Raw genomic sequence first — 19221 nt, forward strand, 5'->3', positions numbered from 1 at the left:
TTTCCAATTTATTTCTTTTGAATTAATTCCATATTTATTGTTAATACATCTGGGGCCAGGTTTACTGCTCCTGCCTTTTTTTTTTTTTACTTCAGATAAAATATTACAGTCTACTATAACCATTTATTTTAATTGTCTATGCAAATTTCTGTTTTAAATGTATTTCTTGTAAATAACATATTGTTAGATTTCCCCCCCCCCCATCCATTCTATTATCCTCTTCTGTTTTATGAATGATTTAATATCATTCACATTTATAGTTATGGTTGTTAATTATGGATTTCCCTCAAGCCTATCCTTTTATATTTTTTCTCTTTGTTTTCTGCTCCATCTTTAAGAATTTGTTTTGTTTATGACTAATTCCTCCCTCAATTTACCCTGTCTCTTATTCTTCCTTTTTCTATAACACTTTTCTCTCATGCTTCTCTGTTGCATAAAATGTATGACTATACCCAAACCTCTGTGTGTAGAAAAATTCTTCTCTCCTTTGACCAAGGATAGCTGAAAATGAGGTTCAAATGTTTTATTCCCCATCCCCTTTGTTAAATAAATATTTTCAAACTATATTTATGTGAAATAATTTTCTTCATTTTTCTCCTTTCCCCCTTCCCAGTGTATTTTTCTTCCTTTGCCTTTCCATTCTTCTTTTAGGATCCTTCAAAGCTAATAGAATCAATTCCATGGCCTCTATTTAGAAGCCTTTTATGATGATGAGTAAATTCTGAGGGAATGCATGTAACATTTTCCACATATTTTACATGTAAAAAAATTATGCCTGTTTCAACCAGTCACTAAAATTTTATGGAATGCTTGTTATAAGTTAGGCACTATGCTTAATGTTGGGGCTGTAAATAAAAGGAAAAGGATGGTTCTTGACCACAAGGAGCTCACAATCTAATGGAATGACAACAGGCACATAATTGTGTAATGATAGACAAAATTGATACGAAATAAAAGCTACAGAAAGACAAAATTTGTGGGAAATAAACAACAGAGGAACCATTTGAATTAAGAAAGATTTGGGTTGACTTCTGGTGAAAGAAAGGATTTTAGGTAACCAGGAAGCCAGAAAAGGAAGAAAGCTTGGGAGGCACAGGTGAGGTGGAAGAGCATATATGGGAGATGGCAAGAGAAAATACCTATCATTGGGAGATGGAGTTTCTTGTTTGAAGAAGAGCAGGAAGGTCAAAGTGGTTGGACTGAAGAGAGAGTGGGATATAGCTGAGATGAAAATGATATGTAAAGGGTAAGAAGAGTGAAAGTGTCTATGCATGTGCATGTGTGTGTATGTGTTTATATATGCATGTATTTGTTAGTGTGCAAGAACAATAACAACATGAATGAAAACAAAGTGGAGTGAGCAAAAGCAGAGTACAATTTATACAAATATAGAAACATTGTGAAGAAAAAAACTTTGAAAGACATAAGAATTTGGATCAATGAAGTGACCAACCATATCTCCAAAGAAAATGATGAAATATGCTATACCCTTACTGATAGGTGCAAAGAAAGAAATACATTTCTGGATGTGTCCACTATGTGGATTCATTTTGCTTGATTATGTTTATTTGTTATAAGTTTTTTCTTTATTTCCAATTTTAAGTGAGAATATGGGTGGTCAGATGGGATTAGATATAATAATGAATGAAAACAAAAAGGTCACTGAAATATTTTTCAGATTCAAAGTAGAGAAAAGGAAATTCAGAAGGAAGCACAGATAAACAAGGTAATTTTTAAAATGATGTAAAATTTATTATTATTTTTTTAAAAAAAAACAAGCATTATGAAAAGGAGATTCATAATTTCATATAGAATAATCTTTTTGTTTTCTGCCATATACATGGAAATTTTCTTTCTTGATATTTTAGTTCAGAATTTTAATTAAAAAACCCCCAACTATCTGGTAGTTAATCTGCCAACGCACCTTTGAGATCTATATATATAATGACAAAATGTTTTTCTTTATTTGTTCCTGTCATTTTAGCCAATCTGACAGATGTGTAGTGGTATCTCAGAGTTGTCTTAATTTGCAATTTCTCTGATCAGTAGTGATTTGAAACACTCTTTCATGAGTGGATATAATTTCAATTTCATCATCTGAGAATTGTCTGTGCATATCCTTTGACCATTTATCAATTGGAGAATGGTTTGATTTCTTATAAATTAGAGTCAGTTCTCTATATATTTTGGAAATGAGACCTTTATCAGAACCTTTAACTGTAAAAATATTTTCCCATTTTGTTACTTCCCTTCTAATCTTGTTTGCATTAATATTGTTTGTACAGAAACTTTTTAGTTTGATGTAATCAAAATCTTCTATTTTGTGATCAATAATGATCTCTAGTTCTCCTCTGGTCATAAATTCCTTCCTCCTCCACAAGTCTGAGAGATAGACTATTCTCTGTTCCTATAATCTATTTATGATCTCATTCTTTATGCCTAAATCATGGACCCATTTTGATCTTATCTTGGTATATGGTGTTAAGTGTGGATCCATATCTAATTTCTGCCATGACAAAATATTTTCTAAAGAAATAAAGAACAATTAAATTAACTGGAGGCATATTTAGTGCTCCTGGATAGGCAGTGCAATATCATAAAAATTGTGATACTACTTACAAGTACAAATTTATTGCTATCCAAATTAAGCTACCAAAGGAATACTCTATAGACAAAATAATAATACAATTCATTAGAGGATCAAAGATCTACTCTTTCAAGGAAAATAATGAATGAAAGTAAGTATGATGCAGGAATACTACTTCCAGATCTCAAATGGTACTATAAAGACATAACAAAACTATTTGGTAATGGCCAACTCCCTAATTTTTCCACTGTCTGATTCACCATAAAAGCCCTTTCAAACTTCTTCATCTATCTTCAAACCTCTGTTACCCTTCCTTCTTTCTCAGTTGAGAACTTTTCTTTATATTTACAAGTTGAGGTTTTCCTTGAGAATTTCCTATTCTTTCTTCCTCATGTCAAATTACTCAGATGTTTTATGCCACAGTTTCCTCCTTCATGTATTCCACACAACGAAGTGGCTCTTCTCTTTAATAAAGTAAACATCTCTACTTCTGTGGGTGATCCCATTTATTCCTATCTTCTCTACCAGCTTGTCTCCTCTGTCATCTTGACTGTCACTAATCTTTGACCTCTCCCTATCTATTGGTTGCTTCTTTAGTGCTTTTAACCTTGCCTATCTTTTCTCCCTCCTCAAAAAGCTTTCAACTGATATATCCATCTCAACTAAATCTTACCCTATATCTCTCCTTCTTTTCATGATTAAATTCCTTGAAAAAAATCCCTTCCTTTGGTGCATTTACTTTCTTTTTTCTTCCTTCTTAGCCACAGCCTTGCTTCAAATCTTATCTTTCAATGGATTTGTTCTCTTCAAAGTCAGAAATGATCTCTTAACTGCTAAATTTAATGGCCTTTTCTCAATCTTCTTGACCTTTCTGTAGCCATTTACATGGTTAGTTACCCTCTTTGTACTTGATTTTTGTGACACTATCCTCTTCTGGGTCTCTTTCTACTGTTTGACCACTCCTATCTATTAGAATACTCCTCAGTCTTCTTCATTCAGATTGTACTTATTACCCATGAGTGTCCAACAGAATTTTATCCTTGGCCCTCTTTTCTTCTCTCCCTCCATTTTTTTGCTTTGTGGATTTATGAATTTTTATGTATTCAACTGTATTCTTTATGAAGATGGCTTTAAAATATCATCCAGCCCTAAGATTTCTCTTGATCTCATGTCTTGCATATCCACTTGCCTATTAAATATCTTAAAGTGATTGTCCCAGATACATCTCAAATTCAACATGTCCAAAAGTGAGCTCATTATCTTTCCACCCAATCCTTTCCCTCTTTCTAAATTTTCTATTACTGTTGAGAATGCCTACCTTTCTCCCAGTCACCTAGGCTTACAATCTAGGAGTCATTCTTCTCTCTCACTGCTTATATCTAATCTGTTCCCATCGCCAGTTGGTTTTACTTTCTTAACATTTCTTATTTACAGCCCTTTCTCTTTCCCAACACTGCCACTCCTGTCATGCAGGTCCTTAATACCTGTCACCTGGATTATTGCTCATTGGGCTCCAAGCCACAATCTTCTCCCCACTCCAATCCATACTCTAGTCAGCTGCCAAAATAATTTTCCTAAAGCACAAATCTAACCATGTCATATCTTTACTCATTGAATTCCCATGGCTCCTGATCCCTTCCAGGATCCAAAATAAAATCTTCACTCATTCACAGTCCTTCATATCTTGATCCCTCAGATTTTCCTTCTTCCCATCTCTGTGATCTTGTGCCACTGGCCTCTTTGCTGTTTTTGCACAAGAGAGTCTCTTTTCCACCTCTTGGGACTTTCACTCACTGTCCCCCATCCCTGGAGTTCTCTTCTTCTTCCTCACCACCTCCTGGTTTTCCTGATCGTCTTCAAGTCCCAATTAAAATCATTCCTTCTTCAGGAAGCCTATTCTGCATCCCATTTACTACTGGTGCTTTGTGTTTCTTGCCTCTCTTGTTTGAATGTTGTCTACCCTATAAGACTGTTAGCTCCTTGAAAGAAAGGATTTTCCTTTGCCCTTCTTTGTATCTTCAGTGCTTGGCCCAGTGCTTGGCACATAGTAGACATTACCTGTTCAATGACTGGATGACTACTCTCCTTCAAGCTATAAATTCCCAATTGTTTTCTTTTAATCTTTCTCTTTCCCAATTCATCTATTTCATAGAACCAAATTAATTTTTTTCAAACTCAAATGAGACCATATCATTCTTCAATTTGAAAATTCTTAATCATTCCTTATTCCTTCTAGGATAAAATAGAAAAAAAATTCTTCTGTTATTTAAGTCTCTCCTCGATTTGCCTTCATAATTTCATATCCTATTGCTAGCTTTGGTATACTTTCCATTTTGATCAAACTGATGTGATAGTTATTGTCCTAAGACAGAAATTCAGACAAAAATAATACAGTATTTGTGGAGAATATGCACCACTTATATATCTCCTGCCTTAGTGCCTTGGCACAAATGGCCTTCTCTATCTGTAATGGGTACTTTCCCTTTTGTTAAGACATAGCTCAAGTTTTGCCTTCTATAGAAAGTCTTTCCTTACCTCAGCTGTCAACAGACTCATTGTTTTGAAAATTTCTATTGTTCTGAATATATTTTGAATTTATTTAATTGGGTAAATTGAAGATAATATCTATTTCATTTTTGCTTTTATATCCCCAGCATCTTGCTTTGGAAAAAGTTTTTTTTTTTAATTGAATTGGTTCCTTTTAGTATCTTGCTTTGGAAAAAGGGTTTTTGAATTGAATCGGTTCCTTTGCAAAGAAACTGATATCCATCCATTAAAAAATTCCATTTCTAGCTGATTTTCTGATTTAATGAAATTAAAAACAGATATATTGGAGACATAATTTAATGATATTTTCCCCTGCAGTATCAAGGTTGTTCATCTTTATATTGTTTTTCTAATATGCAAGATTTGCTTTGTCCTCCCTCTCTCTAACTTGGCCTTGTTCCTGTAGCCTTGAGGAAGAGACTGACTTTCCCATCTCCTTGTAGAGATAGATTTTATCTTAATCCCAGTTTCCCCAGAATAGGATCTTTTATTCTAAAAAAAATTGTTCTCTGAAAACTAGGATTTTCTATGATCTCACTCCAGGTTCCCCTCTGAGTTACTGTACTCACCAAGAATCAATAGCAGTACCCACAGCAGCATGAGGGGTAGGTCCAAAGATACTGGGACAGGGGATCCTCTAAGCAGTAGAAAATGTCAATTCAAAGATCAGAATTAGAGACCTTCAAAACTGTCCTTCAAAAGAGAGCAAAAGCTTTTGTGAAATTAGAAAAAAAGGAAGTCAAAGGGACTTCCCTCACTTGTTAACCCACATGTCCTTTCCTGCAGACATTGAGAAAACTAAAACTTCTTTTTGATTCAACAGCTCATGTACACATTCCACTCTCCTTTTACCCCCTGGATCTATGATGATCCTAATCTTCTTCATCTGCTATATCCCCCCAAAACTGATTTCTTCAGGTCCAGTTTTTCAGGAGAAATTGCCTCAATTTGCTCTCTCTGATTAAAAAAAATATCAGATTATGATCTTTTTTGAATCAAACTTTATCTACTTTGCATCTTTCAAGGGGCATCTCCCTCCACAACTTTGAGATATGTAATGTTTCTTTCCTCATTTATAATCACCCCTGTGAAGATTTGATCACTCATTTGAAGGTCACAGTCTAATGGATCCTTCATTCTGATGTCTAGGCATTGAGTTTTCCTCTTCTTCTTTCTTCTCTTTTTCCTCCTCCTCTAATACCTCAGTCACTGAACTCTCTTTTGTGCTGTGCCATTAATGTGGAGAATAATTTAGCCAGATATAATCCCTATCCTGGAATCTCACAGTGTCAGAAAATTACACTATTTGATATATATGTTTAAAACTAAAGGAAGAGGAAACATTAACTAATATATAATAATAACTAATATGAAAGTTTTTAAGTAGTATATTTCCAAAGTAGATGCATATTTGGGGTAAGGAGATAGGAAAGGGACAAAGTTAAGGGGTAAAGGGCTTAAAATGTGTTTATGTATATAGTATAGATAGAAAGGATGCTTAGAATAGGAAGGGGAAAATATATGAAAAGGGATCCATGTTTTGTCCTTCCATATGTGCTCCCCAAAGGCAATATTATGCCTATCATGAGGTGTGACCTTTCAGGTGAATTCCTGCAGTATTACCTTTTTCATTAAGTATGTGAATATCTATTCATTTTTCTAGGTTAGCTCTTTTATGACAAATTTCTTTTATCATGTCAGATCTAGATTCTAAGTGATAGAATTGTTGAGTCCATTTGTGATCTTATTTGGGGTTTTCTTGGCAAAGATATTGGAATGGTTTGCCAGTTTCTTTTCCAGCTCATTTTACAGATAAGGACACTGAGGCAAACAGGGTTAAGTGACTTATCCAGGGTCACATAGCTACTAAGTGTCTGAGGTTAGATTTGAACTCATGAAGATGAGTCTTCCTGACTTTAGACTTGGCACTTTAGCAATTATAATGTATATGGTGTATATGCAATTATATGCAAATGAGCTGAGGGACCATTATGCACTCCATCATTTAACATCCAACTTCAGCACAATCCTTAAATTTTTTTAATCCTTTTGTGTCCATGAACTGTGCTTTTTTTCTTCTATAGAAAGCATTCCTTGACCTTCACCCTGGAGAGGTCTACTTTTAACCTGCATTAGAAGTAGAGTATGATATAGTAGAGTATTGTATTGTCTCTGGAGTCATAGGATCTGGATTCAAATTCCATTTTGATACTTAATACTGGTGAGCCCAGAGACAATACTCCTAAGACATATGATAGGTCAAGTACATATTTTTAAACAGACACATTATTGGAATTTATAAAAATAATAATATTTCTATCCTTGATGATGGACATGCCAATTGGTCCAGACCATTTCAGAAAGCAATATGGAACTATGCCCCTCACCAAGTCAGTAAACTATGAATCTCCTCTGATCCATTCATGCTAGGCTCATACCAAAGATATCAAAGAAAGAAAAATAATAAACCACATATACAAAAATATTTAGAGCAGCTCTTTTTATAGGGATAAAAACCTGAACATTAAGGGAATGAACAATTAGGAAAAGACTGAACAAAAAACAGTATCTGAATGTAACAGAATTATTGTTTCATAAAATATAACAAAATGAACATGTTTGATGCAACTGGAAAGATTTCTATGAACTGAAACAGTGAGATGAGCAGAACAAATTACATAATAACAACATTGTAAGGATGAGTAACTTTAAAATACTTAAGAACTTTGATCAGTACAATAATCAACCATGATTCCAAAAAATGATGACAAAGAATGCTAGCCACTGCTTGGTAGAGAGATAATGGACTCAGTGTGTAGAATTAGATGTACATTATTGGAAATGATTTATTTATTTTTCTGTTGTATTTGTCTATATCTGAGAAATCACATTACAGTTGTCAGCACTTACTGTATTCTTTCTGGTATTTCCAATAATTCAGTTGATTTTTTTCCTTTAAGTATTTAGAAGGTGTATTTTTTTATGCATATGAGTTTATCACTGATATTATTTTGTCATTTGTAGTGTCCTTGAGCATAATGTCATTTACCTGTTTACGTCTTCTAACCATTCTTATTTTGGCTGTTACCTTGTTTGAGATCTGTTTGCCATCTTTAGCTTTTTTTGTATTCAGGTGAAATATAATAGATTCTACATCAATTTCTCATTTCAACTCTAAATAAATTTTATATTTTTAACAAAGGCAGCATGCTTCTGTTTTTTTCCCTTCTTTTTTTCACATCTTCATTTCTTTAATGTGTAGAGTATATTAAGGGCAGCTAGGTGGTGAAGTGGATAGCGTACTAAGATCGGAGTCAGGAAGACCTGAGTTTAAATTTGGCCTTACACACATATTAACTGTGTGACCCCAGAGAAGTCACTTAACCCTTTTTGTCTCATCTATAAAATGTAATAGACAAGGAAATGACAAACTTTGCTAATAAAACCCCAAATGGGGTTATGAAAAGTCAGATATGACTAGTTGATTTAACAACAAGAGCATTTTATTTTATTTTTAAAATTAATTTTATAATTATAATTTTTTTTTTTTTTGATACTACATATGCATAGGTAATTTTTTACAACATTATCCCTTGCATTCCCTTCTGTTCCGAATTTTCCCCTCCTTCCCTCCACCCCTTCCCTTAGATGGCAGGCATTCCCATACATATTAAATATGTTATAGTATATCATAGATACAATATATGTGTGCAGAACTGAATTTTTTGTTGTTGTTGTTGTTGTTGCAAAGGAAGAATTGGATTCAGAAAGTAAAAATAACCTGGGAAGAAAAACAAAAATGTAAAGAGTTTACACTCACTTCCCAGTGTTCCTTCTCTGGGTGTAGCTGATTCTGTCCATCATTGATCAATTGGAACTGGATTATATCTTCTCTATGTTGAAGATATCCACTTCCATCAGAATACATCCTTGTACAGTATCATTGTTGAAGTGTATAATGATCTCCTGGTTCTGCTCATTTCACTCAGCATCAGTTCATGTAAGTCTCTCCAAGCCTCTCTGTATTCATCCTGCTGGTCATTTCTTACACAACAATCATATTCCGTAATATTCATATGCCATAATTTACCCAACCATTCTCCAATTGATGGGCAGTTTCCAGTTTCTAGCCACTACAAAAAGGGCTGCCACAAACATTTTGGCACATACAGGTCCCTTTCCCTTCTTTAGTATTTCCTTAGAATATAAGCCCAGTAGTAGCACTGCTGGATCAAAGGGTATGCACAGTTTGATAACTTTTGGGACATAATTCCAGATTGCTCTCCAAAATGGTTGGATTCTTTCACAATTCCATCAACAATGCATCAATGTCCCAGTTTTCTCACATCCCCTCCAACATTCATCATTATTTTTTCCTGTCATCTTAGCCAATCTGACAGGTGTGTAGTGGTATTTCAGAGTTGTCTTAATTTGCATTTCTCTAATCAATAGTGATTTGGAACACTCTTTCATATGAGTGGAAATAGTTGCAATTTCATCATCTGAAAATTGTCTGTTCCTATCTTTTGACCATTTATCAATTGGAGAATGGCTTGATTTCTTATAAATTAGAGTCAATTCTCTATATATTTTTGGGATGAGGCCTTTTTCAGAACCTTTAATTGTAAAAATGTTTTCCCATTTTGTTACTTCCCTTCTAATCTTGTTTGCATGAGTTTTGTTTGTACTGTTAGGTGCTAATGAGATAATAAGATATTAGGTTCTTACTAAGTGCTAAGTCAGTATTTGACAATTCTCTAGTTCCTGCCTTTACTGAGAGTTTTTACTTGTGAATTGCTGGGGAAGAGCTTGCATGCTTAAGAGGAGCAAGTTCATTGGTTGAAGTAATTTTTCCCAGAAGCCCTTGCATTATCCTACGCCCATTATCTGGGAGAATAAAAGAGGGAAGTCACTACTCTGGACGAGAGTTAATGGCAACTGTCTTGAGACAACGGCTCTCTACAGAAAGAAGAATCTGTCTGAGAGATTTGAGTTGACACAGCAGATCTCCTCCCAGAGAGCGATTGGCAGCTTTGGGATACAACAGCACATTACAAATTGGCGCCCAACGTGGGGCACTAACCCACAACCCTGAGATTAAGAATCTCATGCTCTACTGACTGAGCTAGCCAGTAGTCCTTTATTTCAGGAAGCACAAGAATCTCATTCTAAATATCATCAGACTGCTCAAGCTTTACGTTTACAATTTGGAATCACAAGAGAGGAAGCTAGGAGCATAGTAAAAAGCTGTACAGCTTGTCTTCCTTTCCATGCTCCTACACTCCCCCTAGGGAAGAATCCTCGTGGTTTGAGACCCAATGAAATCTGGCAAATGGATGTGACCCACTATAAATCTTTTGGTCGTCTGTCTTTCATCCACGTGGTAGTAGATACCTTTTCAGGATTCACTTTTGCAGTGGCAACAGCAAAAGAGACAACCCGTGTGGTTACTGAATTCCTTATCCAAGCATTTGCAATTATGGGTGTGCCACAAGAAATAAAAACAGATAATGGACCTGCATATAGTTCTAAACATTTTGCACACTTCTGTGTGCAGTATAAGATATTACACATTACTGGAATACCTTTTAATCCGCAAGGTCAGGCAATAGTAGAGAGAAGAAACAGAGACATTAAGACACTCCTCCAAAAACAAAAGAAAGGGGGAGCTACAGGTAGCCCTAGGGAACTTCTAAATTTAGTTCTCTATACCATTAATTTTCTAATTTTTGACAAAGATGCACTGGCTCTGGCAGACAGGTTTTATAACCCACCAGAAGGGCAGCTTCCAGTGCGAGCAGCTCCACTGTCCTTAGATAATCACCAGGTGATGTGGAGAGACCCAGAAAGTGGTGAATGGAAGGGACCAGATAGGTTAACTGCCTGGGGGAGAGGGTTTGCTTGTATTTCTTCAGATGGAGAAGGAATCAGATGGATGCCAATGAGTCATATTCGCCTTGTCCATCAGAGAGAGACAGAAAAAGAGAAAGACCTCAAAACAAAAGAGAAAATCTAAGAAACATCTGACACTGAAAGAGCATGGCTAATAAGAAGACTGTTAAAGAACTTTAAAAACCAGCAGGAATCATTGGATTTCCTAACACAAGATGAGATTAATGGACAATGGACTTATGGACATTTATAAATTCTCAATTTATGATTATTTGATCATGTTATTTGTTACATACTTCTAGCATGCGTTACGTTACTATGTTACTATGTGTTTATGTAATCTATGTAATTATGTGTAATGCCTCCCATATTGGTGGATTTATGTTTCAAGGTCATGACCACCCTATGTTCTAAATCAAAAGAAAGGAGGAGATGTTAGGTGCTAATGAGATAATAAGATATTAGGTTCTTACTAAGTGCTAAGTCAGTATTTGACAATTCTCTAGTTCCTGCCTTTACTGAGAGTTTTAACTTGTGAATTGCTGGGGAAGAGCTTGCATGCTTAAGAGGAGCAAGTTCATTGGTTGAAGTAATTTTTCCCAGAAGCCCTTGCATTATCCCATGACCATTCTCTGGGAAGATAAAAGAGGGAAGTCACTACTCTGGATGAGAATTAACGTCAACTGTCTGGAGACAACGGCTCTCTACAGGAAGAAGAATCTGTCTGAGAGATTTGAGTTGACACAGCAGATCTCCTCCCAGAGAGCGATTGGCAGCTTCTGGAGACAACAGCATGTTACAAATTGGAGAAAACAGCATATTACATTGTACAAAGGCTTTTTAATTTGCTGTAATCAAAATTTTCTATTTTGTGATCAATAATGATCTCTAGTTCTCCTTGGGTCACAAATTCCTTCCTCCTCTACAAATCTGAGAGGTAAACTATCCTATGTTCCTCTAATTTATTTATGATGTTGTTCTTAATGCCTAAATCATGGACCCATTTTGATCTTATCTCAGTATGTGGTGTTAAGTGTGGGTCCATGCCTAGTTCAACAAGAGCATTTTAATGTAGATTCTTTTTGGTCCATCTTTTGTGATGATAATTTATTGTTTGATTTTGCACAGTTTTTTCTGTTCTTGAGGTGATTTTAGAGGGAATGGACTTTATTTGATTCTTTAATCATTTCTATTTCCTTATGAGCACATGTTATTCAGAGCACTGGTGCCTCCTCCTAAGTCTACTCTGAATAAAGTATGGGCCAGCTTCACCTCAGAATAAATGAAGAAAATACCAGAGGGGAAAGCAGATAGGTGATATAAATTGAAGGTCCCTGAAGAATCCAATGGGTCTAGAGTCTAGGTCAGGAAAGCAGGACATTTTCATAATTTTCTGTAACATCTTCATGATTTTTATCAATGGTCCCATCTTTCCATGTTGGGTCACTAAGGCTATATGTCTTGACTTCAGAATATGTCACCGAGGAGTCCTGGAAGAGAAAAAAAAATAGATGAGGACATGGAGGATAAAGAGAGAAGTGCCACAGGAGAAGAAAAGCAGGAAATATGACTCACCTTGTCCTCTGGAGGGGTCATTGAGCTGTTGGCTGTGGAGAGAAAGGAAGTGTTGAGTTGTATGAAATGACCTTCCCACAAAGACTCCATATACAATCTTAGTACCACAACCCTTGTGCCCTCATTGCCTCCCTCTACATTGATTTTTCTTTCTCTCCTATCTCTTTAAGTTCTAATCCAGACAGATTTCTTTTTCTTCTGTCATTTAATTCTTGTCTTTTGTTAAATCTCTCTAAAACTCTACAAATTCATAAAGTCTTACTTTGCACTGTGAATGCAGTGCCCTTTCTATTTCTTCCCTTAGAATGTGAAAAGAATAGTTGCTTTTTATGATCATGAGAATCCGAAAGAAGCCTTTTCTAGTTGCTAAAAATGCTTGTTATTGCTCTCTTAATGTAATAATCTCCAATAGTCAGCAGCTTTCTTTTTTCCCAATAGTGTTTCACTTTTTTAAATAAATGCTAAGATAGCTTTCAACACTCATCCCTGTAAAGCTTTGTGTTCCATTTTTTTAATCCATTCCTTCCTTACCCTCCTATTCCCAAGACAGCAAGCAATCTGATATAGATAGGTTAAACTGGGCAATTCTTTTAAGCACATTTCCATATTTGCCATGTTGTACAAGAAAAATCATATCAGAAGGAGAAAAAACTATGAGGAAAAAATAAGCAAGCAAATAACAACAAAAGTGTAAACACTGTGCTTCAATCCACATTCAATATCTATAATTCTTTGTTTAAATACAGATGGCATTTTCCATTCCAAGTCTTGGAATTGTCTTGAATCACCCCATTGTTGAAAAGAGTCAAGTTCATCACAGTTGATAATCACATAATCTTCTGGTTACTGTGTACAATATTCTCTTGGTTCAGCTCATCATACTCCTCCATCTCTTTCTCAAGTGAAAACTCCTTGAGAATAGGGACTGACCTTCCTTTGAATTTGTCTAACAAGAGTCATCCAAAGGACTATGCTCAGAATTGCCCTTCCTTATATGGCTGGGCATATGAGAACTCAATGGCCTTCTTCTGGTCACATAATGACAGTGCTAAAAATATTCGGTGTTTTGAAATGACAGGATATCCTCATTGGTGCTGGGCAGTTGATTGTGGCAATAGCTGGTGGGCTAGTGGATAGCAGCAGAAGGATTAGCAATGCTCCATTTTATCTTGATTATACCTTGTTTGTACAAAGTTGTTTGTTTTTCTTTGTATCTGCAGGGATTAACAGTATTTGACACATTGTAGACTTTTATTAAATGCTTATTCACTTAATTTAAATTAAGGGATTTTAAATTTAAAACAAGGGATACAATAGAAACTGAAATAGGAGACAAGCTTGGGGAACTAAGCAATGAGGTACAATAGCCTATGGGTCTACTACCTGAGCTCTTAGTATGGCTCTTTCTGCTTCTGGTTTTTAGTGTTCAAAATGGGAGTTATGGGAAAGTTATTGACTTTCCATTTGGGACAACAGGTACCAGATAGTGAAAGGTTGTCTCCTTTCTGTCCCAGTAGGGCAGAAACTAGTTCTAATGTGTATTCTATTCTTTAAAGTTATATTTATACTGCCTGAATAGTTTTAATTTCTTTTGTGGGTTGAATAAATATGACTTAATTTTGGTGTTCCAACTCCTAGGCTTTCTTCTGGCTTTGGGCTGAGTCCAAATGAAAGACAGAATTCTTTAATTATCATCTCTTAGGAACTTAAAAAAATAAACTTTACAAAAGGCAGAACTAAATTGGATCTAGGGTTTCACTTTTTCTCTAGGGCTAAAAAAAAAATTAGTTAGGGCCCCATTTTGCTATTTGAGACAAAGTTGAGCTGTTAAGGCTTGCAGTCTCACTTTCTCCTATTCTGCCCTCTACCTCCTACTCCATGAATTTTACATTTTCCCTTGATTCTATACTGTCCAAACAGTTTAGTACATGCATGCTGATAAAATGGCTATGGGTGGTCCAATCTTCTTATTGACTAGTCTTTCTCTGTCACCAGGATACTCTGCTTATTGGATATAGGACCTCCAGAACTCTCCAACTCACAAGGTCATATCCAATTCTGGATATGTTCAACTCAAGAAAGGTTTTAATTACCAACTCAAGAAAGGAAACAGAAAGTAGAAAGGGGCAGCCCAGGGGCAGCTTGACAATTTAACTCCATGTTTCACAGGGGGAAGGGAGTTTACAGAAATGGTTCCTTACTCATCCACATGGGAAAGTTGGAAATTTTCTTTTCTTTTGACTGCACCATTCCTCATCCACTTATCATTGTTATGGGGCACACAATAATGAATGTGAGAAATACTAAAAAAATTAGATCCGGACATTACAGTAACCCAGAAGATAATTGACCAATTCATTGTCTGAAGGAAAGGAACTGTACTAACAGCAGAAAAGTTGGCTTGCTTCTTTACCTAGAGCTTCCTCTTCCTAGAGAAGTGCGGAGCCTACTTCTGGCCGATTCCTCTAGATTCTTGATTTTTTGTTTTTGTTTTTGTTTTTTGTTTTTTGATAGCTGAATGTGTCATATATGTTTCTAACATAAGGGACCATTCAGGGTTTTCTATACCATGTACAAATGTCCATTTTTCCTAGTGTTGTATCACTGGATTGTTGGGAATAGATCACAGAATCCCTACATGGTCCCTGGACCAAGGAAGGCAACTGTGAACAGGTGAATCTATTGCCTTACAAAGAAGACCAATCCATTTTGAGATATCACAATCCATTGATACATGTCATAAATCCTAGGAAAGATATGATACTGAATTGTAATTACTGACCAGTGTCTTACCTCTATTTTTTCCTGCTTCATATTTCGTACTTCAGAATAGACCACATTCTCAATAAAAGCAACTTCCCTCTCTCCCTCCCCCTCTCCCTCTCCCTCCCTCTCTCCCTCTCCCTCTCCCTCTCCCTCTCCCTCTCCCTCTTCCTCTCCCTCTCCGTCTCCCTCTCCCTCTCCCCCTCTCTCTCTCCCTCCCTTTCTCCCTCCCTCTCCCTCTCCCTCTCCCTCTCCCCCTCTCTCTCTCCCTCCCTCTCTCCCTCCCTCTCCCTCTCCTTCTTCCTCTCCCTCTCTCCCTCTCCCTCTCCCTCTCCCTCTCCCTCTCCCTCTCCCTCTCCCCCTCTCCTTCTCCCTTTCTCTCCCTCTCCCTCTCCCTCTCCCCCTCCCTCTCCCTCTCTCCTTCTCCCTTTCTCTCCCTCTTCCTCTTCCTCTCCCCCTCCCTCTCCCTCTCTCCTTCTCCCTTTCTCTCCCTCTCCCTCTCCCTCTCCCCCTCCCTCTCTCCCTCCCTCTCTCCCTCTCCCTCTTCCTTTCCCTGTCTCCCTCTCCCTCTTCCTCTCTCCCTCTCCCTCTCCCTGTCTCCCTGTCCCTCTCCCTCTCCCTCTCTCCCTGTCCCTCTCCCTCTCCATCCCCCTCTTCCTCTCCTTCTCTCCCTCTTCCTCTCCCTCTCTCCCTCCCCTTCTCCCTCTCCCTCCCCCTCTACCTCATTCTCAATGAATGGAGTCACTGGAAGATAAGAGAAGGTTTTGTAGGAGATCCTGGATATAGTTTCAAACCACTGAATCTTCTTCTCATTCATCTCCTATTCAATATTTCCCTTCATGATTCTGAAGGAATCTTAAGATCATAGATTGAGTCAAAAAAAAATTCAGAAACAACTTAAAGCAACTTCCTCATCTTAAACTTTAGTAAACCAAAGTTCAAGGAGCTTATGATTTTGGTTCAGACAGAAAATAGCAAGGACAAGCAGGTCCCTAGCTCCAGAACCAATACACTTTGTACTCTTGATCTTTTGTGAGTGACTGTGTCTAAGGAGAATCTTTCTGCTTTTCTCTCCCCTCTCCCTCTCTCCCTCTCCCTCTCTCCCTGTCCCTGTCTCCCTCCCTCTCTCCCTCCCTCTCTCCCTCTCCCTCTCTCCCTCTCCCTCTCCCTTTCTCCCTCTCCCTGTCCCTCTCTCCCTCTCCCTGTCCCTCTCTCCCTCTCCCTGTCCCTCTCTCCCTCTCCCTCTCTCCCTCTCCCTTTCTCTCCTTCCCTCTCTCCCTCCCTCTCTCCCTCTCCCTCTCCTTCTCTCCCTCTCCCTCCCTCTGTCCCTCTCCCTCTCCTTCTCTCCCTCTGCCTCCCTCTCTCCCTCTCTCCTTCTCTCCCTCTCCCTCTCCCTCTCTCCCTCTCCCTCTTCCTCTCCCTCTCTCCCTCTCCCTCTCCCTCTCTCCCTCTCCCTCTTCCTCTCCCTCTCTCCCTCTCCCTCTCCCTCCTCCTCTCCCTCTCCCTCTCTCCCTGTCCCTCTCCCTCTCAATCCCCCTCTTCCTCTCCTTCTTTCTCTCCCTCTTCCTCTCCCTGTCTCCCTCTCCCTCTCCCTGTCTCCCTCTCCCTCTCTCCCTGTCCCTCTCCCTCTCTCCCTCTCCCTCCCTCTCTCCCTCCCTCTCTCCCTCTCTCCCTCTCTCCCTCTCTCCCTCTCCCTCTCCCTCTCCCTCTCTCCCTCTCCCTCCTTCCCTTTATCCTTCTCTGTTTCTGTCTCTGTCTCTGTCTCTGCCTCTCGGTCTCAGTCTTAATCTCAGTCTTGGTTTTTCTCTCTGTTTCTATCTCTCTTCTCTCTCTGTCTCTGTCACTGCTTGCCTCTATTTCTGTCTCTCTCTTTGAGTTTTTTGTCTCTGTCTCTCTTTCTTTGTCCATCTTGCTCTCTCCTCTCTCTGTCTGTCTGTCTCTCTGTGTATGTCTTTCTCTCTGTCTCTGTGTCTATCTCTGTCATTTTCTCTATCTCTCTGTTTTTGTCTCTGTCTCTTTGTCTCTCTCAATCTTTGTCTCTGTCTCTCTCTGTCTCTGTCTCTCTCTGTCTCTGTGTCTCTGTGTCTCTGTCTCTGTCTCTGTCTCTGTCTCTCTCTCTCTCTCTTTCTCTCTGTTTTTGTCTCTTTCTGTCTCTTGGTCTCTGTCTGTTTCTGTTTCTCTGTCTCTGTATTTCTCTCTGTGTCTCTCTGTTTTTGACTCTGTCTCTATTTCTCACTCTTTCTCTGTCTGTCTCTCTCTGTGTCTGTCTCTGTTACTGGCTCTGCCTATCTATTTCTGTATGTGCCTCTTTCTGCCTTTCTCTTTGTGTCTTTGTTTCTCTCTGTTTCTGTCTCTCTTTCTCTGTGTTTGTCTTCTTTATCTGTCTCTTTGTCTCTTTCTTTCTCTTTGTGTCTTTGTCTCTCTGTGTGTCTTTGTCTCTTTTGGTCTCTCTGTCTCTGTCTCTTTATCTCTCTGTGTGTCTTTCTGTCTTTGTATGACTGTCTCTCTCTTCTCCATATTCCTTCTTTTTGTTTATTTCTATATTTACCCCTTTCTTTTTAGGAAGCAGCTAGATGGCTCAATGGATGGAATGCTGGGCCTGTAATTAGAGTTCAAATGCAAACTAAGACACTCATTAGCTGTGTGACCTTGGGAAAGTCACTCGATCTCTGCTTGTTTCAGTTTCATCAATGCAAATGAAGATTGTCTTGTTTGGTGGTTGTAAAAATCAAAAGAGACAATATCTATAAGAAACCCTTAGTATAGTACTTGGTATATAGTTGGGGATAGATAGATAGATAGATAGATAGATAGATAGATAGATAGATATGTGTATGTATATGTTTATTTTCTTCTCCTCCCTGTTTTCATGTGCTTACCCTGGAACCCTATTCCGATAGGAAAAAGACTTTACCATTGGTATATATTGGTTGAAGCTCCACTGGGGTGATTGAATTTGAGTGGCCAGATTCTTGAGGGTCTGTGATAGGTAGGTCCCTGTGAGACACAGAAACACATGAATATACTTTGAGACAATGAAAATATGACTGATTGTTAGGAAGAGAACCCTGAGAAAAAGAAGAGTGTGGTGAGAGGAACAGGGAAGGAAATAAGAAACCAAGAGCTCTGAACAGTTCATGAAGTGATTTGTATGGAACCTTACAGGAGAAACACCTGTTATGAGATAGCTAAAAAGGAAGAGCAAACTAGATGATGAACTATGGTGGCCTGGACTCAAGCTCCAGAGAATATGATTCTCTGATGCATATTTTGGTCACTCTGGTTGTCTGGATGGCTCAGTTATCTTTATTCTTATAAGAGGTATATGAAAAAAGCATTGTTTGAACTTTTTCTATATTGTTCTTGAAAGAGAGTAGAATGAAATAGACAAACTTAAAGTAAGTCACCTAAAGGCTTATATATAATCTTAGCCTACTCTGACATGGACAGAATTAGAGAACACAGAGACACATGTATATCATCAAACAAGTTGGTAAGTTGAAAATTTAAACAACCATGATATTAACATGAGGTCTAAATAGAGCCGTAACTGGATAGCGAAAGTAATGAGTTAGGGTTATAGACAGTGACAGTGGTCAGAGAATTGTTTCTATCTAATATGACATAGGGAAAACAAAACCTGGATACATCTAGCCTGAGAGACAGATGACAGTGACTAGACCCAGTTTCACGTTTTTGCAATGTGGATGCCCAGAAAATGAGAAAAACAGAAGAGACAGAGACCTCACCTAGAAGGCTTAGAGACAGGACTTCTTCCTGAAAAGCAAATTAAGGGAACAGCATATTAACAGAAGAATGAAATAACAGCTTTCTCCCTCCCTCTCTCCCTCCCTCCT

The 19221-nt window shown here is 37.8% G+C and overlaps 2 protein-coding genes across 6 annotated transcripts in view; both read right to left on the bottom strand.

Annotated features, from left to right (window-relative positions):
* The window catches only part of LOC141539436 (Fc receptor-like protein 3), a 30944-nt gene extending 25112 nt beyond the window's left edge, over window positions 1–5832 (bottom strand). For 3 of the 5 annotated variants that reach the window (XM_074262231.1, XM_074262228.1, XM_074262230.1), the window contains exon 1: window positions 5704–5832. In XM_074262231.1, the coding sequence (XP_074118332.1) occupies window positions 5704–5734 (31 nt within the window). In that variant the 5' untranslated portion in view covers window positions 5735–5832. Of the gene's footprint in view, window positions 1–5694 lie in introns of all 5 variants that reach the window. The other 2 variants (XR_012481297.1, XM_074262229.1) reach the window with 1 other exon arrangement.
* A 6014-nt stretch (window positions 5833–11846) lies between these two features.
* The window catches only part of LOC141540831 (Fc receptor-like protein 2), a 13575-nt gene continuing 6200 nt past the window's right edge, over window positions 11847–19221 (bottom strand). The window contains 5 exon segments of the mRNA XM_074264774.1: window positions 11847–12516; window positions 12602–12685; window positions 15395–15456; window positions 18279–18361; window positions 19114–19141. Coding sequence (XP_074120875.1) covers window positions 12391–12516; window positions 12602–12685; window positions 15395–15456; window positions 18279–18361; window positions 19114–19141 — 383 coding nt within the window. The 3' untranslated portion in view covers window positions 11847–12390.

This window comes from Sminthopsis crassicaudata, chromosome 4 (assembly GCF_048593235.1).
Source record: "Sminthopsis crassicaudata isolate SCR6 chromosome 4, ASM4859323v1, whole genome shotgun sequence".
NCBI classification, from domain to species: domain Eukaryota; kingdom Metazoa; phylum Chordata; class Mammalia; order Dasyuromorphia; family Dasyuridae; genus Sminthopsis; species Sminthopsis crassicaudata.